This window comes from Herpailurus yagouaroundi, unplaced genomic scaffold (genome assembly GCF_014898765.1).
Source record: "Herpailurus yagouaroundi ecotype Mexico unplaced genomic scaffold, PumYag 139, whole genome shotgun sequence".
NCBI classification, from domain to species: domain Eukaryota; kingdom Metazoa; phylum Chordata; class Mammalia; order Carnivora; family Felidae; genus Herpailurus; species Herpailurus yagouaroundi.
The window spans coordinates 76,466,175-76,492,635 of record NW_024412394.1 but is presented as its reverse complement, the minus strand read 5'-3'; the positions used below and the strand labels follow the sequence as shown (position 1 = coordinate 76,492,635).

At 37.5% G+C, this 26,461-nt stretch overlaps 1 protein-coding gene across 1 annotated transcript in view; it reads left to right on the top strand.

Annotated features, from left to right (window-relative positions):
* The window catches only part of MAN1A1 (mannosidase alpha class 1A member 1), a 173,508-nt gene that overhangs the window by 98,364 nt on the left and 48,683 nt on the right, over positions 1-26,461 (top strand). Inside the window, exon 5 of the mRNA XM_040474511.1 lies at positions 2,848-2,942. Within this exon, the coding sequence (XP_040330445.1) occupies positions 2,848-2,942 (95 nt within the window). The remainder of the gene's footprint in view (positions 1-2,847; positions 2,943-26,461) is intronic.

Here is a 26,461-nt window from a genome sequence, read left to right as displayed (position 1 = left end):
CATTGACATTTGATGACTAAAGAGTGATAAATAAATCAATAGTCAAAATGCTTCCTCTCTTGGGACCCACGGACTGGTTGAACAGTGTCAGTGATGGAACTGCGGAAGTTTGCCTGGAATATTAAGTGATTATTTCATCTTGGACATGTTGTTTCAGAAGACAACAAGATACCCAAATTGTGATGTGAGTACACAAGTAGAAGTATAGCACTAGAGCTGACATGGAAGGTTGAATTAGAAAATGCAAGCAGGTGATGAGAACTGAGGGTTTAGCTCTTGAGAATGAATGCTGATGATAAGAGTATGTGTAATGGGGTCATAGCACACACACACACAACCTGAGGAGAAGGTACCAAAACAGCAGTGGGATAAAAGCCAAGACAAGAAAGAATTTTAAGCATTTCCTTCTAGGGAAAGTTCTTAGGGAAATACCATTATCACTATCACCATAATGATACAACTAACCTTTTAATGTGATTGCTGTATGTCCTAAGATCCTTCAATATAGAAACAGTCATTTCTTTCCACAATCTTTAAAATAGTAAATGCAACTGTGGGCTTTTTTTTTTTTTTTTTGAGGGGGGGGGTGAGGCAGAAGAAGAGGGAGACAAAGAATCCTAAGGAGGCTCCATGCTCAGCGTGTAACCCAAAGCAGGGCTTGATGCAGGGCTTGATCTCAAGACTGTGAGATCATGACCAGAGATGAAATCAAGAGTTGGATGCTTAACTGACTGAATCACCCAGGCACACCAGTAAATACTATTGTTATCCCCACTTTATAGATGTGGAAGCTTAGCATAGAGGGATTAAGCAATTTATCCAAGAATACCCAATTTGAAGAAGTTGAAACTAATATTCAAGTATAGGCATTGTGTTTTCAAAGCCTGCATCCTTAACCTCCCACGCCATATGGTTATAATATCCACAACGGTATTTTAATTGCATCGTTTGACTTCCATCTTATGTAAGTTTCTTGAAAAAGGAGTTAATTAACTAACAGTTTAAAAAGTGAAACTAGGAAGTCAACAGATGGCTGGGCGGTGATTGGATAATCCCTTTCAGCAGAAAAGAATGTAGAATTCTATAGAGTAAGGCAGAGAAAGAGAAGAATATATCTTTGGGTCTGTTGTTTTTGTTTTGTTTTTTTTTTTCCTCCTCTCCTTCGATATACTGTTAGTGATTGAAATGGGAAATTGTCCACTTTAAAGAGAGTTATAGTAATTTGTGGGGGGAAAAACCCTCTGTTTTCTAGTGCTTTCTATGTATTACAAATGTCTGTGTCCTCATTTCTATACCAGGAATGTTAGTTTATCTAAACTGATTGTCAACCAAAACTTTATAGTAAAACTCATTACTTCCTTAATTTTCATTACTAAATGAGAGTCTGCAAAAGAGTAGGGTTTTCAAAATAACATCAACATTGGTATTACTGGAGTATATTCATTCTGGGAGCCCAAGTGTATGCCAGGATTTCTCTGTGGGGGGGCTCAGGACTTACAGCAGGAATTATGGACTGGAACTGTTCCCTCTGGAGATGCTACACAAGACCTTTTTGACAGGGGGTTTAAAGAATGCTTTTCCACTGTCTGGGAGAGGACTTTGTTTCCATTTTTTCCATGCTTTTCAGGGTTTCCCCAGCCTTTCTCACATCGCCATTGTTTGAGCAAGAGGCAAAGGGAAATAGTTAAGTTCCCATCCCACCATGTTCAGTCCTATACAGTATAGGAAGGAGAAGGGGCGAGGCACCTGCTTGCTGCTTCAACTGTCACAGGGAAAGCTGTAGCATGCCTTCCTTCAGTGAGACTGAATGGATGTCATCTCATTACCCTTCCTAAGGCACAATGTGCTCAAGTGAACTGGCTGCTTAAAAACTTTTGATATTTTCCCATTTTAACAGAATAGAATTCTTAGACTTACGTTTATGACACTCCACAGTTTGGGCCCATGTTGCATACGTCTGGCCTTGTTTACCAGTATTCCCTCTTTTTTGGTTAGGCAAGCTGACCTATTCCATTTCTGCTACAGGTCCCCACTTGCCTGTGTCTGTGTTTATTACACTGACGGCCCCCAGGGATACCGCTTCCACTTCCTGCCTTAATTTCTAGTATTCCTAGTCCCATTACATGCTGAGTACAGCCCTCATCTAAATGCTGTCTTCACCATAGAGCATTACAGAGTGCATCTGAACTCCCAGATGATTTTATCTCCAGTTGTCGTTCTATCTATGTTCTAGATATTTATGTGCATATATCATCTTCCTTATAAATTCTGGGCATAACTTGTACCTAATTTAACTTTGTGTCTTCCATTTCACCTACACTTAACATCAGAGGAAGTTAAAACTGCAAAGAACTGAGAGGACATATAGGTTACTTGTAATAATATGTTTTTAAAACTTCTCCTTTCTCTGTGCTCTACTGAATCAGTAAAGATGGGACAGGACCAGATCTCCCGATTTTCAGTCCAGGACTTACCCTCCAGCAGCCCTGGTTCTGCCTCTGGTTTGCATGTTGGAATCATCTGATGTCACCTGTGGTGCTTAAAAAAAATTGTGTTCCGGGAGCCTCAAACCATAGAATTTAGAATCTTGAGAGTGCGATCCAGACGTCCATATTATTCAGATCTCTCAACATGATGCTAATGTGCAACCAAGATTAGTAATAGATTCCCCACAGCACGGTGGCCCCTGGACCATTCTTGCTTTACTAGGTAATTCGATTAATTTGAGAAACTTATTTTTTCATATAAAGAAAATTTTAAAGTAGAAAGTACTAAATGTGAGATGATAATATAACACTTTTTTGTTTTGCTTACAATAGTAGCTTACGTAACTGTTTAACTTTTCAGATATTTCGAAAGAAAGCAGTGGAACTTGGGGTAAAATTGCTACCTGCGTTTCATACTCCCTCTGGAATACCTTGGGCATTGCTGAATATAAAAAGGTAAAATTCTTCATTTTCACAACATATTTTAAGTTGGAATATTCAATTGTGGTTTAACTGGATGGATAATTTCTTGTATGATGTCAGTGACTGATACCACTGGGAGTCTTGGCATCTGTCCTAGTGTTGGAAGCTAGCAGTTTTCCAGGCCTTAGATGGGTCCCTATCATGGGATGGTATGACCCCAACAGAATCATCCAAGCCAAACGTGATTTGAGGTTTTCACTATTCATGGTGATGTTGAATATTGTCTCCCTGTAGATACCAAGAACATCCCATTATCTTTAAAATCATTGTCAAAACATTTCACTTCCAAAGAATCCAAGTCCTAAGAGCACTTACTTCAATTAGGCTGCTGGCAGAGATACTGCAGAGCCAGAACCTTGGACCAATCAGATCTCCCATGTAAGGAACTAGTGTGACAGGTGGGGAGCACTTGGGGCTGGCCTGCCCACAGTTGTAAGGAGGGAATGGAACTGCTCCACTGACCCAGATCAGCCCAACCTTCTCATCCCATTTGGGTGAAGAATCTTGTTATGCCAAGTCCATGGGAATTTGGCTCCAAGAAAACCTGGGCTAAACAGACTTTCTGGTGTTTTCCCAGGGAGTAGTTTGAATTTTTATGATAGTTGAATAGTTTGCCAATAAACAGTCTTATCTTAAGCTGCCTTCTTAACCCCTTCTCCCCCATAGGTAATTAGTTACATACGTACCTCCTTGTGGTGGTGGTGGTGGTGATGATGATGATAGCTATTTTATTATCATAAAATGTCAAGCTTTGTTCTAGGGTCTTTGCGTGTATCACCACATTCAATCCCACAGTGACCCAAAAAGGTCAATACCATTGTTATCTCCATTTTACTAGTGGGACTTGCACCGCAGAGAAATTAAGTAATTTGCCTAACATCATATTGTATATAAATGGTAGAGATAGAATATGTACTTAGACATTTATACACACATCAATACATTAAAAAGTTTTCTTGTTTTTAGAAATGCCAAGAGGATGTGCAGGGTGATTTGGCAGAATTAATGCACATTTATTCTAAATTACTTATTTTAGTGACTTTCTTTCCTGAAATTAATCTTAAATAGTCAGTGAAATTAATTATCTGGTTAATAAATCAGTTAAATGTGACGCTTTGTTTTCATTTGTATGTTATGTATCGATACCTGACATCACACTGTACCTGTTTATAATTGTGTGTGTGTGTGTGTGTGTGTGTGTGTGTGTGTGTGTGTGTGTGTGTTTGAGGCGGGAATGTTAAGTCAGTAAGGCAGGGAGAGGGAGAGTCCACCAAAGTAGGCCATGTTAACTTGAGTTCTCTATTGTATGATGTGATATCTCAGGATCCGCTTTTCCCTTTAGAGGTCCGACAGCTCTCTCTGCCACCTTGAAGGTCATAGCATACACTGCAGGGACTCAAAGCAAGAGTGGGTGTGTGCTTGGCCTGGAGGCAGTATGGTGTTTGTTTGGAGGTCTGTGAGTTTTTTATTTGGCTCATGTAGATCACCTATAATAGGCTTCTATATCTTTGGACTTTGTATTTATAGAAAATACTCTGACCTAGAAACGACTCTGCCACCTGAAATAAGACCTGGTTATGAAAACACTTTGCACATTTAACACTTTTTTTTTTCCTACTTACCCTCTGAGAAAAAAATGATATAAGCATAATAATACACTGAGTTAAGTGGTTATCAGGAGACTTGGTTCCAGGTATTTTACAGCCACTCTGAGCGTCTTTCCAGCAATCATTTCAGCTCCCCAGGATTATTTGTAAACTGGAAGTTAGGCCACTTCAGTAGTTGCTTCATGCACCTTTTCAGGTTTATAGGCCATTTGGAAATTCTGATGGAACATGGCCCTCTCCTCATAAAATGCACATTCCTGACTACACATATTTTTACACAATTTCCAAAAGCTAACAGCACCATCGGAGCCCACCTAGAACCTAAGAACCCTAAGTTTAAAATACTGACGTGAATGATCTCTCCAACTTCTACTCCAAGATTCTGCGGAACTAATTTGCATTGTTTCCTGGAAGGTAATTAAATAAGGCCCTGCTGAAACTAGCAGAGAGAGGTGTGCACCTCCATCATTGCCGAAGTTCAGTCAATTATTGTAAGGTGCTCGTATCATTCAGTTAGTTCTAGCCTCTCTCAAAATAAGCATAAGAAATTAGATTCTTTTCAAGCATATTTAATTTTACTTAGTGTTTGCTTCCAACAGCCAAGAGGCTTTTTCCTTAGTTAAAACTATCCTTCGTGTATAGTGGAGGTAGTTTTCAGTACACAAAGGAATACTTCTAAAAACTTAAATACTGAGGAATCCTCTATTATCCTCTATTGTCTATACCTCTTGAAAATTCATCAACTGGGGCATGGAGTTTTTTATAAAAGCTTATTTTGAATGTATAGTATTTTACATTAGAATTTTTTAATTTCAAAGATTACAGGAAAATTATATATGTTAAAAACTAATGTGTCATTTTATTGTATTCTCTAATGTTTTCCCGTAAAACTAGAGGAAATTAGGTGACCACTCAAGAGCTGATGGGAACACTTTTAATTTCTTCCTGGGCAATTTGTATGAAATTTTTTATTAAACATTTTTTCCATTCTCAATCCCATTTACTAAATAGCACTGACTTGCCCCAATTCACAAAATAAGCCATGGCAGAATTAATAGTGATATCAATCCACTGAAATTCCTCATATCCCTTTGCGTAATCAAGTATACTCATAGAATTCATTCTCCGTCCAGCTGTGAGGCTTGTTTATTACCTTAAAGAATATCCTCTAGGAAAAGAAGCCAGAGTTTCATATTTATCTGTAATAAGTGCCTTTCAGGATGTGCTGTTCATGTCAACCTGTGTATATGTGCTGTTTCCTCTGAGTATCTGTATTTTTACAGTATGTGCCAGAGGATAAGGGACAGCTGGCATGGAGCTTCTTTTCTAGTTTTTTGACGGCTGTCACCAGTAAAATTTTCAAAGGAGAGGGGAAAAATATGTCTGGCAAAAACATATTTTCTTAATTATCTTCTCAGAATAAGGGAGTGTCTGTGGAATGATTCCCACAAGAAAAAAAGTGCTTGAGGGTGCTTTTTAGAATACAGTAGCTACATACTCACTGTTGACTGGCTTTGAAAATTTTGGCAATAATTACGATGGGAGAGGTATAGAATATTCTGTCTGTAATATCATAGTTCTCTTGCTTCTCAATTTTAAAAATAGGGATGCTGCTCTTTGCCAACACCTATATGCTAACAAAAAATGTGAACTTATTGGTGTTATCTATTCACATCCCTCTAGTATTCAGATTATTGCCTGAAGATAATTGGTTTCTTTACCTTTCTGTTGTAAGAAATAAGCATTTATTTTAGTCCCTGCTGTGATAAAGTTTCTGTACTGGGTCCTGGGAAGATTTTCTGTTTCTCTTCACTTTATTTAAAAAGACAACCGACATGATCTTTCCCTCAGGGTATTCACGGCCTGGTTGGTAAAGCAGAATATATTTTTTATATGTTACTGTATTATACACTCACTCAAGTAACTGATGAATGTAAACTGGTCTGTGCCAAGGAGAGATAATAAGTACTCACCGAGTTGAATTTAAAGCAAGCAGTAGTTTAAATTGAGGAGGTTTATGCATTTGGAGCCAAAACACCAATAAGCCAAATTGGTTTTCAGCATTTGTGCAAACTGAGAATAGCAGAGAATCTAAATAATTGACTCATGTTCCACATTAGGAATTCCATCCCAAAAATCTGTTGAGAAAAAATAGATACATAATTATCTCTTTTGCTACATCTGTAATAATTCTTAATTCAAGAGCTGCTATATTATCTTGTAAGTTAATAGGAATTGTGATTTAATAGCAAGCGGTAATTTGAACAGATACCTGGGTGTCATACACAGGACCTGATTCGGCTAACATACCAGCTTCACCGATACAATAGCAGAATGAAGATGTGTGTATTATATAACACCTCTGCTAAAAGGAAAGCATGGCCTTTTTAGTAGATTAGATTTCAGGTAGAACTCAATTTCTCTAATGTGCAAATGTCAAAATTTGATGTCTGATCTTATTACTGTGAACAGGAGGCCCTATGCATTCTTTTTCTCCACCCCACAGAAGAAAAATCACCTCTGTGGTTTGTAAAATCAAGCATTTCACTATTTCCATATTTCTAGGTGTAATTCAAGCCTAGATAGAGTAAACTTACTAGATTTGGAGTTTTCTCCAGTGTGTTCTTAATTTAAAATAATATAGTTAATGTTCCCATTACTCATTTCTATCACAGGGCCTACAATCTGGGCATTCCTAATAATTATTCTGTCTTTCTTGATAAATGAGTTAGTTTTAGCTATATACTATTTTATCACTTGTTTCTCTTTGTGGATTTTTCCAAACTGACACTTGCCTGGTGGTTATATTAGGTTAGTGGAACTGTCTATAGCGTGTGCTTTTGTGGCGCACATCAAGGGATGTGCTGGGAAGTGACTGATCTCCGTTCCAGCTCTCCTTAGTCAGCAAGGTGATGAATGAGCACAACTCCTTCACCTATTCTTATTTCCTGCTTTGTAAAACCTTATTTACTGACTGCTCTAATTATGCAACACAACAGCATATTGTATCATTAGTTACGTTGCAATTTGTATTATTATTATAATTAAATTGCAAATTGCTTTACTTTAACTGAAATGGGGCCTTAATTAAGAATGCTACATAGCTTAAGGTTTTCTAATAGTGAAAGATTATCCTGTGTGAAGCATGTACTATAGTAACAAAAGGCAGTAGCCCCCTTATTGGGTTTTACTTTGGGGTGTAAATGCTTAAGTATTATTGTAGCTGGTTTCAGTAGACACAAACTATGAAAGACCATCTAATTAAGCTAAATATTTTTAAAAATATTTTCCATATATCTCCCTGTGTTTTATTTGAGAGTTGAAATATAAATGTTCATATTATTAAACTTATTAAATTTTAAGATGAAGCAAATACAATCTTAGACTTTAAGTCACAAGAATAATATTTTAAAAATCAAGAAACAAATTTTTTGAACATGAACAGATCAGACTTATTTAATGATTCTCTAATATTCTGATACAAAATGCTGAAAAAGGTTCTGTAGCAATGATACAACCTGAGTGTAAAATCAGTGTTGTGTCTTATCTTTATCTTTTATTTATATATTTTGTGGATCTGCTAAAAATTCAAAGTTCAAGCAACCCTAGAAAAGAAGGAAGTTCTACTTTTTCCAAGCATCTTAAGCTAACCTACTCTGTTTTTATTTTTCCTGATTGAATGTTTTAATAATAACTATATTTTAAGGTTTTCATACTGACATGCACAAAGTTATCAATGTCAGACATTAGAATATCAGTACCATAGTTAAAGCTGCTGTTTATGAACATTGTCAATATAGCTCTTGGCCTTGGATAAGTCACTAAACTGAGTTACCTTCTCATAAAGTAAAATAATAATAGTAATTTTACTTATCCTAATGACCTCATAAAGTTTTTTGTGGAAATCTAATGGTTTAATTATAAAATATCATTTTGAAGTGGTGTGAAATAAATGTAAATTGAAATTATTATTAATTTTTGTTCTCAATTTTCATTATAAAATTATGTGGTGTGTATAGTATTTTATATTATAGAAAATAGCACATAACTAAAACTAATTTGGTCTTGATACTTCTTTTATAGCAGTTTTTAAGTTTTTAAACTACTCAGTGCTTATAACCCATTCTCAAGTTTCATTTTTGAGGTCAGGAAGAGAAATGGTATTTGTAGAACCAGCTGGAAATATAGAGACAATGTCTCCATGTAGTACATGTAGGATTGTGCTGGTTCCATACTCAAATATTTGTTATTTTTTAGAATACTTTGGAATCAGCCTATAGGTTCCAATCTCAGTTTCCTCTCTAAAATTATATTTATTGGTGAATTGTCTCCTCTAGAAATAAGAACTGCTCCATCCATAAGATTTAAGAAGTGTGTGAGGCAATAAAAGGCAATGGTCTTTTTCCATGTCCCACATATTAGATAGTGTTTAATTAATATGGCATAAACCTGGTCCATAAGAAGGTATGTGCACTCTTGCTGTAAATATCTGTAGAGCCCTCCTTCCTAGTTCTTAGGCTGTCTCACTTCTACTGAGGGTCTGACTGCTATGGTTACTTTCTGTCAGTGATTCTCAACCTTTCCAGTGCTTTAGAATAACTAGGGCATTTAAACATACATATTTTTGCTGCCTCCCTGTCCCCAGGTCTGTTTCATTTGGCTTGGAGTATGGTCTTGGCATTTTTCAAATCTCCTCAGCTATTCCAATGTTCACCTGGGGTTGAAAATCACTGCATTAAGTCTAGTGTTTATATGCTGAGAATAGCTTCATTTCTCTTCTCAATTACCTTTGAAAACATTTCCCTGCCCAATTGATGGTCAGTTTAACTTTTGAAATATAGAAATATTAGAAAATTGGTATGAAAATACCCAGCTTTAATAGAATAGTAGTTCTCAAATTTTAGAGTGTATAAGAATTGCCTGGAGAGTTTGTTAAAAACAAATATTGTTGGCTGCCCCCTAAGAGTTTCTGACTGGACAGGTTTTTGGTAGGTCTCAATAATTTGCATTTCTACCCAGATCCAGCTGACGCAGAGGCTGATGCTACCAATGCTGCTGATGCTCAAGGACCATACTTTGAGAACCATCGTAATATAAGAAATGAGCCATAAGAGCTAGTTAGTTTCTTAAATCTCAGAGCTGCTCAGTGAAGCCCCCAACTCCAAACATCCTTGAGGGGTGAGGAGTGGCGGAGGAGAGGGGAGGGAGGATTCTGTTTCTATGACTAGTTTATTTTGTTAATAATTACCCAACTCTTTCAATTAATTCTAAGCAGTTTATTGCGTCTTCTGGAAAGCACTGATTCCAGACATTAATTACCCCCCAAAAAAGTTTACATGTTTTTTCCCTTGCACTATTTTTTTTTTTAATTCAGTAAGACTAGAAAGCAAATGTTGGTCCATTTTAGCATAGAGGGGAACAAAAAAACATTTTCAATGAAGGACTTCGGGGTAACATAGAAAGGAGAGCCATTTGTGTAAAAGCCATTCCTATGGCTCAGGCAAAGTAACTTTATTTTAAGCAGCTGGTGACCTGGTCCTATACCTGAGGGCATTCCAGAGCCCAAGAAGCTATGATCATCCTCCCATCAGAAGAGGAGGAGGGAACCCAGGCTTCTTCTGGATCATTTAATTCTCTTGCCAAGCGTCAGATCACTATATCTGTGCCAAGCACTCCATAGCTTGACCAAACTAAAGGCATTTATTTATTGCAAGTGGAAAATAAGGATAGCAACACTTAATTTAAAGGTACTTTGTGTATATCCTCCTTTATTGGGACGTAAGGGACAAGAAATTCTGAATAAAGGATGCTTTGCTATTCCTTAGTCATGCGTTGTGAGGCAGTAAGAATTTCAAGAACCTAATGGTGTCTGAACTGTTCCATTTCTTCTCACTCCTCTGGCCATAATTGAAGTTAATACCCAGGTAAATGAGGTTTTCAGTGTCTTTTATTCCCTGGAGGAAGGAGCAGACCATATCTGTCTTTGCTCACAGCCTCTAACAGTCCTCATTACTTCTCTACACCACCCCACCCTCTTGCTTCATGAATTCCCGTCTGCCACAGACCACTTCTGCTGCGCTTCGGTGGGGCAGTGGCAGAAAGTTGACATGTGAATGGAGTAAACTGGCTGATGTTTTATTCAACCATGGATTAGATGCTGAAAAAATGTGTGGTTTTTTTTTTTTTTTCTGTATTTCCTGAAGTGCCCACACTTAAAGCTAAATTACAGCATATGAGTAATTAAAGTGCAAAAATTTATCAAAGGTGATGTGTAGGCAATTGAGAGACAATCTACCCCAAGAGGGCTGCTTAAATCCCTTAAAAATGGCTTGTGGTATGTGGGAAGGCTGGTAAGAGGCCTTCCTCACTATTCAGTTCTTGGCAGATAGATCCTTGGTACAAAATGCATGGAACTGGATTGTTAAATATGACCACTACTTTCCCCCACAGCATCCCACTGTTGAAGCAGTTAACTCCCCAGGACAATTTTAAGGACAATTATAGTTATTTGAATGCAACAAACTCAAAGTGGCTTTCATCTCAAGTTTTTCAAATGCTCAGAACTAGTATTTTAGGGATTCAGCTTTGTTCACTGTATTCACACAATTGGTGGCAAATCAGACTTGGCAATTGGAAATGTATTCTGTGTACAGGACTTAAATTAGGAACAAGTCAGAACACATAATTCATACAGTGCCTTTACAGGTCAGCAGTGGAATAATCTTTTCAAGGAGCCTACTATCCCAGATTTTTAATGAAGCAGCAATCAATTTTCCTGTGATTAATCTCAAGACCAGGCTCATGTTTTTAGTGTGGGGCAAACCTTTCAAATATCTAATTAATAAAGTTTAATTTAAAAGTTTATGAAACTGTTTGATTAGATGTTTGGAAATCAGCCTAGGTATCAAAGCAATTTCTCAGCCCTTATTTTTGTTAATCATTGTAAATATTCAACTAACTATATTGAATCTTTGGGAATTGGAAGGTCAATATAAAATATTTATACTACAGCCAATAATTTTTAAAAGCCTTACACTCTCAGTGGGTATATTAACCACTCCATGTTTTCTGCTCATGCAGTAGTGGTTGTAGTTGATCTGTTCTAAAAAGTAGGATGAACAGGAATTGATTGCTGTCTCTTTTATTAACTGGAAAAAGAAAAGTGATGGAGCAATAATAAGAATTAATTGTAATTTACTAATCTGGAAATTAATGTGCAGCTGGGCATGAGTACAAGCAATGCAATTTGGTGATTTAGCAATCATGACAAATTATCTTCATCTGTAAGGTAGAGAGTTGCTAGCATTTCTTTATTTGATTTTTAGTAACAGACCTAGTTTTAGGAAGACCTTATATGAAGGCTCATATTGCCCTTTTATCCTGGAAATGTCAGTTGGAGTTTAGCATTATTAATTAGGTCTCACTTTCCCTCTTTGTCATGTCGTGCTATAGTTTTTATGGAACATTTGTACAAAACAGTGATTACTGGTAATTGACCTGCATATGTTGAATAATCTTAAGATGCTACTGAGGGTTTAATGTACCTTGTAAATTGAGAGGCTTCCAATTAAGTTGAGTTCTTAAGATAATCACTTTCAAAACTAATCAAGTAATAGGACATTAGTAAAGCTCTTATTGACTTAATTGTGACAAATTAATAAACAGACCCAGTGCAATTACTATAATGGTTCTGTCAGTGAGCAGTTTTCCAAAACTTAAGTGTAAATCTATTCTACCCCCTGGAAGTACAATAAAAGTTACATAAACCATTTTAAGGTGGATATCATTTCTAATAGCTGTGTGTGAGTACAGTGTAGTGTTGTGTCACTTCCTTTTTAAATATGACTGCATTTATTGCAGAGGCCAGTGAATCTGCTTGCTAAACTCTTAAAGCATATGATTTTATAAGAGATCTTCTGTATGCCTTGAACAAAATGATTACACGCTCTTGGGTTCTCCCATCTTTAGTTTTCTATGCCTGTGCCCTTGGGGTTGGTGCCCTCTCTCCTTGGAGAGCCATAGAATGTCCTGTCCTAATCTCAGTCCCCAAGAGCTGTCAGCATAGTGCCTTTTTATACCTAGTTGGCACTCTGCAAATGGACTTTGGGAAATAAATGAATTATGAATTACAGATTTGCCATAATTTTTTAATATCTGACAGTGCCAATTTCTATGACTTTGCTGATTGCATTTAAGAAAATGGCATCAGAAAGAACGGGAATAGAAGTCCTGCTTCCACTAATTTAAGAATAGTATGACAAATATAAATATTTCTCCAAGAGCACCAAACTATGTGTTTAAAATGCTGCATTTTACTGAATATGACTCTATTAAAAAATAACATGATCACATGTCTTCTTTCTCCAAGCTTTGATTTTCTCATTTGTTAAAGTAGAATTAATAAATTGTATCAGTTTTCCTGAGATGATGTTTATGACAGAATGCAGAAATTCAAGAAGTCAGGCGTCTTTTAGATCCATAAGTATGGATCACTATGGAATTTCAGGATCCTGAAATCATCATGGTAGACATCCATACCACCCATCCATACTACCTGTGTTTAAGTTAGACCTTAGCACAGAAGAATGGACTTTCATGTAAAGAAGTGTGTGCAGGGGTGCCTGGGTGGCTCAGTCGGTTGAGCATCTGACTTCAGCTTGGGTCATGATCTCACAATTTGTGGGTTCAAGCCTCGCATCAGGCTCTGTGCTGACCACTTGCTCAGAGCCTACAGCCTGCTTCAGATTCTGTGTCTCCCTCTCTCTGCCCCTCCCCTGCTCATGCTCTGTCTCTCTGTGTCTCTTAAAAATAAATAAATGTTAAGAAAATTAAAAAAAAAAAAAAAGAAGTGTGTGCATACGTGCGTGTGTGTATAATAGGTATACACACATTTGTAATTCTAACATGACTCTTGTGTTCAGTTTGTAACTCATGGTCTTCCTCAAACAAGGGAAGCATTGTAGAGACCTCATAGTAATTGTCATTATCTGGAACAACAAAGGGAAGTCAAGTACCCAATTTAACTACATGGCTGAAGAAGGATTGTTTTTAAATTATTGTAATAACCTAAAATAAGGATTGCAGTAAGGACTAAAATTGCGGTGATTTCATTAATTGTGAGGCATTAAAATAGTGGTTCAGGAACTTAATAGGAAAAAATTCATGTTAACATCGTATAAGTGCAGCACTTTTAACCATTTGTTTACATGCAATTACTGTAGCTAATCACATGATGGAATTTGCAGCCCACTATTATATCAGCACCATAAGCCCATGGTTTTTAAGCTTTTTTGCCCTCTTATCAATGAGATATTTTTGAGCACTCACCCAGAACATGTACTCTTATTTGTAAATTATGTTATATGGACCGCTGTATTAATATGTCCTATACATTTGCAAACACTCAAAAAGTAGAATTGTAAAGGATAAGAAATAGATGAGGAAATAAAGTATTTTAGTAAGAAATGAGTGTTGGGGCACCTGGGTGGCTCAGTCGGTTAAACATTCAACTCTTGATTTTGGCTCAGGTCGTGATCTCACGGATTCATGAGTTCAAGCCTCACCACACTACCTCCATTAGGCTATACACTGACAGCTTGAAGCCTGCTGGGGATTCCCTGTCTCCCACTGTCTATCCCTCACCTGCTCACACTCATTGGCGCACTCACACATGCGTACCCTGCCTCAAATATAAATAAACATTTTTTTAAAAAGGAGTACATGAATGATCATTTTGGACAGTGTAGTGTGATTTTATTTTTCATTTCAGTTTAAGGCTTATGATACAGTGAGTGTTTCAAAGGTCCCATTCTGTTTTCCTTATTTCAAACTTTGGTTTTACCTCTGTCCAGAAGGAAAAGGTAGCAAAGTTGTATTGGTGAGAGAAGTGTGGCACTGGCTGACTTTCCTAAAACATGATGTTTGCATTAAATCCCATCCTTTGGTTATGCAAAGAATATTCTTGTAATTGTGCCAGGAAGTGTCAGTCTTTCCTGATATCATCCTTTGTTCTTGCAAAATAAAAGAAACAAAAACCTCTGGAACTCTTCCTTTAGAAGATTTTAAAGCAGAATAGAAACTTCCATTCTTAAGTTTGATACAAATATGAGTTGTGAGGTGAGCCACTTTCAGAAATATTTTCAGGAATGTCCAATTTCAAAATAATCTTTCCTTAGAGTTCTTTTCAAATTCAGAGTTGATCCATGTTAACTTGTTACTTTTATTTTCAAGTTGTAGAATAAGTGTGTTGTTTTCTTCCTGTTTCTTCTTCTTTTTCTTGTAGTCCTTCTCTTTCTCCTGCTCCTCCTCCTTCTCCTCCTTGGCTTCTTTAAATCAACTCATAGGTAGCATACTACTGACAGGTAGTATGTCCCAGTAAACATCAGCAAATAAAGACCATTTTCTTTTTCTGAAAGGTCAACTCTTGATTAAATTCTTTGCTTTAAGATAATCATAAAATCTCTGTTTGTTGCAAAATATTTTCGTGGTCACTCCCCATCTCTTTACGAAGTATTGTAATAGAATTACTCTGCTGTGTAAGGTCTTGGATGTTAAAATTAACTGCATCAGTGACATTCTATAGCTCATAAACCATAATACATCAGAAGTCACTGACTGCTGTAAAACAAGTGAGGTACCCTGCTGACCTCTTCTCACTGTGTAGTCTCTGCAGAATCATCACGGGGCTATCTTGTATGGAGCTTTTTACAAGAAGCACCAAGGGAGGGGAGCAGTGAATATCTGAATATTTAATTTGATAAAGCTTTTTTTTTTCCTTTCAGATAAAAAATTTAGAAATAGCAGCTTTGATAGTTTCTTCCTGCACTCTAATTAAGAGTCTTGCATTCTGCTTCAAAGGCTGCTGCCATAAACAATAAATATCTGAATGTCATTTACCTTTGTCAAGCCCAGACCAGTGTCTTATCGTTTGGCAGTTTATAATGGGCATATTGTCTCATTATATTAAGTGGACTTTGATCCTGTGTAGGTTACTCTTGAGAATATTTTTTAAATTGGTTTCAAGGGAAGTTCTAAATTACTTTTAACCAGCTCTAAATATTATAAGGGTAAATAATCCTGTGGCACATTCTCCTTTATTTGTATTAATTTTCTCCACTTTAAAGTGGGTCAGCTGTGGAAGTGTGCCTGAAAAGATTGTTAATTATATCAAGAACTTTTCTAAGGTGAGTTATTGGTCTTAACATGAAATAGGTCAGAAAGTGCTTGAAGACATTAATATTTAATATTGATTGAGTAAGCAATAAAATGGCTGAGGGTACCAGTCTGCACTGGAAGAGTCATATTTTTAAATGGACGGCATATTTGGTGCTAATATCCAAAACTTTTGTTAGATTCAGAAGGTTTCAGATTACAGAATTTGCTAATTTGAGTTTCTGAGGCCCATGACCAAGAGAGTAATGATTTCATATTTATAGTTGAAAAAGAAGTTTCGGGGCGCCTGGGTGGCGCAGTCGGTTAAGCGCCCAACTTCAGCCAGGTCACGATCTCGCGGTCCGTGAGTTCGAGCCCCGCGTCAGGCTCTGGGCTGATGGCTCAGAGCCTGGAGCCTGTTTCCGATTCTGTGTCTCCCTCTCTCTCTGACCCTCCCCCGTTCATGCTCTGTCTCTCTCTGTCCCAAAAATAAATAAACGTTGAAAAAAAAAATTTAAAAAAAGAAAAAAAAAGAAAAAGAAGTTTCAAAAACTGGGATCTGTAGGGTAAGTATAAGCTCTATATAGAATAACCTATAAAAATAATAAATTTGTGTTTTGAGTTTTTCTGAAGACAGTAAAACCTAGGTCTCTTCAAACAAAAGGTGCTACAAAATATATTTATTATTGTGTTCATCCTGAGGAAAAGAGTGTAAAGGGGAGGAAATGGGAAGCAAGAGGAATTATGCGTGTACAAGCTGTAGGTAAACAGACAAGCAAATATCAATGCCTTATGCTTCTGCCATTCTCTATAGTCTACAGAGGAATTCCAAATATAGGTATGTTTTAAAGTTTTGTTAATTTGATTTAATCTAGTCTGGCACAGATATAAATATCCAATTTTGTAATTTGAATTTCCTTTTGAAATCATTTGGAGCTATTTGAACTAAAGAAAACTTTTATGCTCTGACATAAAAACATCTCGGTATTCTGTTATTAAGTCCTAAATTTGTACCTGAATCATTGGAATCCCATTCTTTCCCCTTTCCTTAAAAAAGAGTCTTCAGGGGCGCCTGGGTGGCTTGGTTGGTTAAATATCCAACTTCGGCTCAGGTCATGATCTCATGACTTCTGAGTTCCAGCCCCACATCGGGCTCTGTGCTGACAGCTCAGAGCCTGGAGCCTGCTTTGCATTCTGTGTTTCCCTCTCTCTCTGCCTCTCCCTCACTCATGCTCTGTCTCTGTCTCTGAAAAATAAATGAACATTAAAAAAAAATTTTTTTTTTAAAGAGTCTTCAGTGGTAGCACTTGTATTCTTGAACGTACCCCCTTGTCCTTCTCCCAGGACCTTCTTTCCTGGGCCCCTTCCCCTCTCCGGCCCTTCCATCCTTTTACTTTTTTGCTGATACTTCATCCATAATGTTTCCCTTCTTTATTTATTTCTGGGCCTTCTCTTCCTTCTTCCACTCGGGCCCTCACCATCACTTATTTCAACCATTGCAATAACTTTTAACATTGTCTTGCCACCAGTTTCCCAAGACATCTTCCAAAGTTCCACACTGTTGGAATGTTTTTAAAATGGAAATTTTAGGGACGCCTGGGTGGCTCAGTTGGTTAAGCAGCCAACTTCAGCTCAGGTCATGATTTCGCAGTCCATGAGTTTGAGCCCTGCGTCGGGCTCTGTGCTGACCGCTCAGAGCCTGGAGCCTGTTTCAGATTCTGTGTCTCCCTCTTTCTGACCCTCCCCCGTTCATGCTCTGTCTCTCTCTGTCTCAAAAATAAATAAACGTTAAATAAATAAATAAATAAATAAATAAATAAATAAATAAAATGGAAATGTTATCATGTCACTTCCTTGTGTCTTCTTCTTTAGTGCTTATTCATTACCTTAAGTATAAAATCAAAATTAGCCAAAAAGATGCTCTATGATCTATATTTCTGTTGTACAAGCTGTAGAATTTCTCAACTGTGTCATGACTATTCTTTCCTCTGTGTATTTACATTATCTCTGTCTGGAACAAGTTTCCCTTTGTCCCTTCCCCTTTAAGACATGGCAGGGACAGCACCACTTGCAGGAAGCTTTCCTCATTTCTCCCTGCATCTGTGGGACTGTCCTAGTGTTGCCCAGCACCCCACGCTGCCCTGATGGAATAGCCTTACTTGTCTCTGTCATCCCAGGCTGGGAATGCTCTTGTGGTGACAGGTGAGTGGCAAGTGTCCAGGTCCTTCTTCGGGGCACAGATGAAGAGTTCCAAAAGATGCTGGGAAACATAATTACCTTTAGGCAAGCAGTAAAGAGTGCAGCTATAAGCAAAACAAGGGTGCTAGAGACACCCAGTTTGGTGTGAGCCTGACTACATGACACAGACAGTTCACATGGGGAGTAGCTGTTTTCGTCTCTGCCTTCTAGTCTTCACTGTCTGCACGGAGGTAGGTGTAGGTATATATGAGTGGATCAACAATTGAGGCTAACTCTGTTGTCTTTTTCAAACCCTTTGCATGCAGATATGTCCAGAGTCCCCCTAGATTTTAAAAGGCAGTAGCCACCCTTAATCCAGATCTGGAGCCCAGCCTTCACTACAGAATTTAATCCCTATATCCTACTGAGTGCCAGATAGTTCCTCAGCTAATCTGTCAAAAGTTGTCTGCAGTATTTTAATCCCCAAAGGAGTTCCCCTTCCAGACCTCTTGTTCTACCAATAAACTCATTCCAAACATCCTGAAGTCTTTAAATACTTATCCCTGATGGCTAGTCTGTCATCAAATCATGTTTACTTCATTTCCATAGTATTATTGACACCTCTTACAACCAAGTTTCTTTCCCATTCTCTTCATCACCCAGTTCTAGGCCCCCAATGGTTCCATTCTGAGATAGAACAGTAGCTTTGGAAAAAGCCTCCCTGCAGACAATTTCTCTTCCAACTTGACTGTATTCATATGTGTATGAATATGTGATATATATGTGAGGTATATGATATATGTGATATATATGTCATATATATATGATATATATCACAAATAGGTGAGATAGATATATATCTATTACAACTAGAGTCATCTCCTCAAAATATATTATCCTTCTGCTCTTCACACATTCTCCCTTAATCTAGAATCTTTAATAGCTTCCCCAAAGCTGTAGTGTTTTTCTTCAAACAGGCACTGTGCTCTCAAACCCCCACATTCATGCATATATAGCCCCTTGTCCTAAGCAGACCCTTTAACCACCAAAAAATTCTGCTATCTTCAAAGGTCCAATGGTGTCACCTGTTCTCAAGGATTTCTTCAATTTCTTTCTCTCTGCCTTGTCCCTTCCCCACCCTAGGCAAGTTTAATGACCTTCCTTTTCTTGTTCTCTTAACACTTTGTTTCCTATTGCAGATAAAAGCTATTTCATTGAGTTGTGGGACTTCAAAAAATTCTGCATAACTGTGTTGAATGCATGGAGATGAAAGCTTCTGGGTGAATTAAAAAAAATAGTATCAATTATTTTTCCACTACAACAAAAAACAATGCATTCAGGTACAAGTGGAAATAGTATCTTTTTGGTAAATCTCTATTCTGTAAATAAGGCATTAATTATTTTTTTTTCAACGTTTATTTATTTTTGGGACAGAGAGAGACAGAGCATGAACGGGGGAGGGGCAGAGAGAGAGGGAGACACAGAATCGGAAACAGGCTCCAGGCTCTGAGCCATCAGCCCAGAGCCCGACGCGGGGCTCGAACTCACGGACCGCGAGATCGTGACCTGGCTGAAGTCGGACGCTCAACCGACTGCGCCACCCAGGCGCCCCAAGGCATTAATTATTTAGTGAAAATAATGAGGCATCCTTTTACAAATTGGTATTTCACCATTTGCTGTTTTTCTGTTTTACATAGCTAGATAAGAGACTAAGGCTTTCCCATTATCTCAACCTTAAAAACTGGTGTACCAAGTCCCATTATTTATCTAAATACTGTTTAGATTCTCTTCTTCTGGCATGATAAAAAAAAAAAACCAAGACTTCCAAATATATGAATCATAAGAAAGATTTAAATTAGAGGCACCTTGGGGCGCCTGGGTGGCGCAGTCGGTTAAGCGTCCGACTTCAGCCAGGTCACGATCTCACGGTCCGTGAGTTCGAGCCCCGCGTCGGGCTCTGGGCTGATGGCTCAGAGCCTGGAGCCTGTTTCCGATTCTGTGTCTACCTCTCTCTCTGCCCCTCGCCCATTCATGCTCTGTCTCTCTCTGACCCAAAAATAAATAAACGTTGAAAAAAAAATTTTTTTTAAATAAATAAATAAATAAATAAATAAATTAGAGGCACCTAGGTGGCTCAGTGGTTAAGCATCAGTCTTTGGCTCAAGTCATCATGTCTCACAGTTTGTGAGTTCGAGCCCCACATCAGGCTCCACGCTGATGGTGCAAAGTCTGCTTGGGATTCTCTCTCCCTCCTTCTCTCACTGCCACCTCCATGCTTGCTCTCCCTTAAAATAAAGAAATTTTAAAAAAATATTTAAATTATATCTGGATACTTTAAGGAGTGAAAGAAGAATGGAATGAAAGAGGATGTTTTGTTCAGGTAGGCTTATTTTCAAAGTGGAGATACCACTTTGGAACAACATCCTTCACAATTTTCTAGTATGAAAGCATTGTAATTAGAGGATGAAGTGGAAAATAAGTCCTATTAAGAATGTATGCATGAGATCTTTAGTCCAGTGAGTCTGGAATGATAAAAGTGGAATATCACAGTGCACTGCGGCAAATATTCCCCATTAATCACTGACCTGTTGCCCAGACAGTGATCCAGAAATTCAGTTCTCTTGTCTTTGCCTTTTAAACTCTAGGTAGATCCCTTCGTGTGAAAATCTTTCTAGACTTAGGAAGACAGTTCTAACACTCAGGGAACTTTACCCAGTCATAGTCTACTTCTCCAACATTTTGATAAGCAGTTTCAAGGGTTAATGACAGGGTAAAATAAGTTTCAGTAATGCTTTGGCAAGACAAGAAAGCAGCATGCTCACGTATAGAACAACATAGAATGGTATAATTAGCAGAAAGACCCTGTGGTCCAAGATACATTCTTGCCATTATTACCTGAGATCCAGTTTTATATTTTATATATAACTGTAGTTACAGTTATATAAAACTGGGGTGAGCACTGGACAGAGAAACTGCTCGGGGAAAGTAGTTGGGTGAATTAGACCAGTGTTCTGATTGCAACGGCTAAAGGAAACCTGCTCATTTATTAAAGGAACCTGTTCATTTATTCAGCAGACAGCAGACAAACATATACAGATTCTCTTCTTCATGATTTTCTTAGAAACATTTTCTCTAGCTTGGTTTATTGTGAGAGTACAGTATATAGTACATGTAACATGCCAAATATGTGTTAACCAATTGCTTATGTTATCGGTGAAGCTTCTAGTCAACAGCAGGTTAAGTTTTTGAGGAGTCAAAAGTTATATGAGAATTTTCAACTGTGTTGTGGAGGTCAGTGCTCCTAACCCCCATGTTGTTCAAGGGTCAGCTGTATATTAAAGAAAACCCTAAGTCAATATCACAATATCATGATATTATTAGTGTGACTTTTTTTTTACCAAAGCTTTGGATTCATTGTAAACACATGAAACACCTGTAGGGTTAGAATGAAGTTAATCAGATTCTTTGCTCTTGCACTAAAGGTAAAACTGTCTTCGATTAAGTTATCAAGGAATAAGTATGCTGGAGAAGAATCAATAAATAATTACCACAAAGCTGCATGACAGGAGTCTCTCCAAACTAGGTCACTTTCACAAGTCTGATAAGTTTAATATTCCAACGTTGTTCAACTTTCCACTGAATATGTTAAACTAAAAGCTAGAAAATCGAGCATGTTTTTCTAGTCTCCTTTTTCACTCCAATAGTTATTTTCACATATCTAGAAAAGCTTTGGTTTGCTAAGGATTTAAAAGTGTAGAGCAATGAATCCTATGGGTGTATATCTCAATAAAGACAAGTTTTCTTATAATTCCAATACATAAATTAATCTTTCTTAAATACTTTCAATAAATGTTAGTTTTTTCTGATTGTAGAATTTTAATCCAGTATAAACAATTGTCATTTTTTTTTATTTTTTTTTCAATGTTTATTTATTTTTGGGACAGAGAGAGACAGAGCATGAACGGGGGAGGGGCAGAGAGAGAGGGAGACACAGAATCGGAAACAGGCTCCAGGCTCTGAGCCATCAGCCCAGAGCCCGACGCGGGGCTCGAACTCACGGAGCGCGAGATCGTGACCTGGCTGAAGTCGGACGCTTAACCGACTGCGCCACCCAGGCGCCCCAACAATTGTCATTTTTAAAGAGACAACAACGAAATAAATTTTTGTGCTATCTTTTTCTTTCATCAAATTTATTGAGGCATAATTTACATGCAAAAATGCATAAATTTTGAAGGTAAATTTCAATGAATTTTGACAAACATACACCCATGTATCCAGCACTACAATCAAGATGTATAACACATCATCACCCACAAGACTTTCCATGTGACCCTTGCAGTCATTCACTCACCCCTGACCTGACCCCCAGGCAATCAATCACTGATATGTTGCTGTCACTATAAATAGGTTTGGCCCTTGCTAGAATTTTATACAAAGGGAATCATATCATATTTGCTTTTTTCTGCCTGGTTTCTTTCATACCACTGAGTAGTATTTCATTGTATGGATATACCATAGCTTTTCCATTCTCCTGTTTATGGACATTTGTGTTATTTCCAATTTTTGGTGATCATGAACAAAGCTGCTTTTGAAAGTTCACGAGCAAGTCTTTATGTGAACATTTTATGTATTAATTTGAAAGTTCATGAGCAAGTCTTTATGTGAGCATTCTATGTATTAATTTCTCTGAGGTAAGTACTTACAAGTAGAATTGTTGAGTCTCATCAACTTTTTTCCAGTCTTTCCAAGGGTGTTTTATACAGCCTCAGAAGATAAAGTGTCTAACATGTTTTCTTCTAGGGAAGTGGACAGTGTGGGTTTGTATTATTTTGTTTTGTTGCCGTCCAAGTTAATAAAGATAATATCCCCTTCTGGATCAAAAGTTGGGCACGTTTGTCAGCAGTTCCTTTAAAAGATTAAGGTTTCCTAGACTGTAATGCAAACCAACTGCATGTGCAGTGTCTACCCAGGCCACCATTCCTCGTCCCTGTGTGAAAGGGGACAAGAGGAACTGATGCAAATATGGAGCTCATGCTGCCTGCTCTTCCTTTTTTTCCCCTTGTCTGTATTATTATACACATTTTTAAATTTTTTTTATTTTGGTCTAGGTAACATACAGTATTAGTTTCAGATGTACAATGTAGTGTTACATATATGTGCATATATATAGGTATATATGCATATATATGTAATAGATTTAGGTATGTATATAGATATATAGATTTGCTCTAAGGATTGTAATCTACTTAGAATTTGTATTGCATTTCAGGTAAAATACAGAAATTTTTCAACAGTATCATTCTTTTTGAAAAAAATGCAGATAGATATAGTTAGACAGACATAGATAGATAGATATATAGATTGACTGACTGACCTTACATTTACCCCCATAATTTGCCATTTCCAATGCCCTTAATTCCTTCTTCTAGATCTCAGTTTCCATTCACAATCATTCCCTTCAGCCTGAGTAGATTCTTCTAGTATTTCTTTTACTGCAGTTCAGCTAGCAACAAATGAACTCAGTCTTTTGCTTATCTGAAAATACCTATTTCCCTTTCCTCTTTGGAGTAAGGTTTCATCAGATATGGAATTTTTAGTTTTCAGCTTTTTTTACTGACGTTTTGAATATGTAATTCTTCTATGTTATGGCCTAGATTGTTTCTGTAAGAAGGCAGTCGTTGTGTTATTGCTGTTTCTGTATAAATGATTTGTTCATTTTCTGCCTGCTTTCAAAATGTTTTCATTATCTTTGGCCAGCAGAAATTTGACTCTGATGTGCCTAACAAGGAATAGTTTTCTTCGTATTTATCCTGGAATTTACTGAGTTTTTAAGATTAATACCTCCATGCTTTTCACAAAATTTGGGAAGTTTTCAGCTGTTGTTTCTTCAGATATTTTTTTCTTTTCTTCTTTCTCTCTTTCTAGGACTACAGTTACATTCTGTTGGACTTCTAAATGTTAGTCTACAGGACTCCAAAGCTCTGTTCATTTATATTTATCCTATTTTTGCTCTGTTCTTCAGATATGATCATTTTATTGATATCTTCAAGTTTGCTGTTCCTTCTGCCCATCCTGTTGGCAAGTTTCCCTTTAATTTTTTTTTCAAGTTAAGTTTCAATTCTGTTTTGTTTTTGTGTGTGTGTGTTTTTTTTTAATCCAGGTTAGTTAATATATAGTATAAAAATGATTTCAGGAATAGAATTAAGTGATTAATCACTTATATATAAAACCCTGTGCTCATCCCAACAAGTGCCCTCCTTAATGTCCATCACCCATTTAGCCCATCCCCCTACTCACCTCCCCTCTATCAACCCCGAGTTTGTTCTCTGTATTTAAGAGTCTCTTGTGGTTTGCTTCCTTCTCTGTTTTGATCTTATTTTTGCTTCCTTTCCCCTATGTTCATCTGTTTTGTTTCTTAAATTGCACATGAGTGAAATCATATGATATTTGTCTTTCTGTGACTGACATTTCACTTAGCATAATACACTCTAGTTCCATCTATGTTGTTGCAAATGGCAAGATTTCATCCTTTTTTAACGTGGGTTTTTTTTTTTTTTTTTTTGAGAGAGAGAGAGAGAGACAGAGAGACAGAGCGTGAGCAGAGAGGGGCAGAGAAAGAGGGAGGCACATATTCTGAAGCAGGTTCCAGGCTCTGAGCTGTCAGCACAGAGCCCAACGCAGGGCTCGAACTTACCAGCTGCTAGATCATGATCCAAGCCAAAGTCGGTCAGACGCTTAACTGAGCCACCCAGGCACCCCCAGATTTCATTCTTTTTGATCACTGAGTAATATTTCATTGTCTGTATGTACATCTTCTTTATCCATTCATCAATCAATGGACATTTGGGCCCTTTCCATAACTTTGGCTATTGTTGATAGTGCTGCTATAAACATTGGGGTGCCTATGCCCCCTTCGAATCAGCCTTTTTGTATCCTTTGGATAAATACCTAGTAGTGCAGTTTCTGGGTTGTAGGGTAGTTCTATTTTTAATGTTTTGAGGAATCTCCAAGCTCATGTTTTCCAGAGTGGCTGCACTAGTTTGCATTCTCACCAGCAGTACAAAAAGTGTTCCCCTTTCTCTGCATCCTCCCCAACATCTGTTGTTGCCTGAGTTGTTAATGTTAGCCATTATGACTGGTGTGAGATGGTATCTTATTGTGTGGTTTTGATTTGTGTTTCCCTGATTATGAGTGATGTTGAGCATCTTTTCATGTGTCTGTTAGCCATCTGGATGTCTTCTTTGGAAAAGTATTTATTCATGTCTTTTTCCCATTTCTTCACTGGATTATTTGTTTTTGGATGTGGAGTTTGATAAGTTCTTTATAGATTTTGGATACGAAACCTTTATCTGATAATGTCATTTGCAAATATCTTCTCCCATTCCATCGTTGCCTTTTAGTTTTTCTTCACTATGCAGAAGCTTTTTATCTTGATAAGATCCCAGTGGTTCATTTTTGCTTTTGTTTCCCTTGCCTCTGGAAACATGTCAAGTAAGAAGTTGCTATGGCCAAGGTCAAAAAGGTGGTTGCCTGTTCTCTCCTCTAGGATCTTGATGGTTTTATGTCTTATGTTTAGGTCTTTCATCCATTTTGAGTTTATTTTTGTGTGTGGTATAAGAAAATGGTCCAGGTTCATTCTTCCAGATTTCCCAGCACCATTTGCTGAAGATAGTCTTTTTTCCATTGGATGTTCTTTCCTGCTTTGTCAAAGATTAGTTGGCCCATGTTTGTGGGTCCATTTCTGGGTTCTCTATTCTATTCCATTGATTATGTGGCTGTTTTTGTGACAGTACCATACTGTCTTGATGATTACAGCTTTGGAATATAGCTTGAAGTCCAGAATTGTGATGCCTCCAGCTTTGGTTTTCTTTTTCTTTTTCTTTTTTTTTTTTTCAACGTTTATTTATTTATTTATGGGACAGAGAGAGACAGAGCATGAACGGAGGAGGGGCAGAGAGAGAGGGAGACACAGAATCGGAAACAAGCTCCAGGCTCTGAGCCATCAGCCCAGAGCCCGACGCGGGGCTCGAACTCACGGACTGCGAGATCGTGACCTGGCTGAAGTCGGACGCTTAACCGACTGCGCCACCCAGGCGCCCCTGGTTTTCTTTTTCAACATTACTTTGACTATTTGGGGTCTCTTCTGGTTCCATACAAACTTTAGGATTGTTTGTTCTAGTTCTGTGAAGAATGCTAGTGTTGTTTTGATAGGGATTGCCTTTTAATTCTTTGAATGTATTTAAATAGTTGTTTTGAAGTCATGATAAATCCAGCATCTAGACCCACTCAGAGTCTGTTTCTGTTAACTGTCCGTCTTCTGGAGTATAGGTCACGTTTTCCTGTTTCTTTACATGTCCAGTAATTTTTGGCTAAATACTAGATATTGTGGATATGTTTACCAAAACCGGATGTGTTACATTCTTCTGAAAATTATTTTGTTGTTGTTGCTTAGCAAGCTGCTAACTCTCTTAGAGTCAAACCATAAACTCTGTCTCCCCTGCAGTGTGCAACAGCTGAAATTTCTGTTCAGTTTTTCAGTTTCAAGCTGTTTTTTTT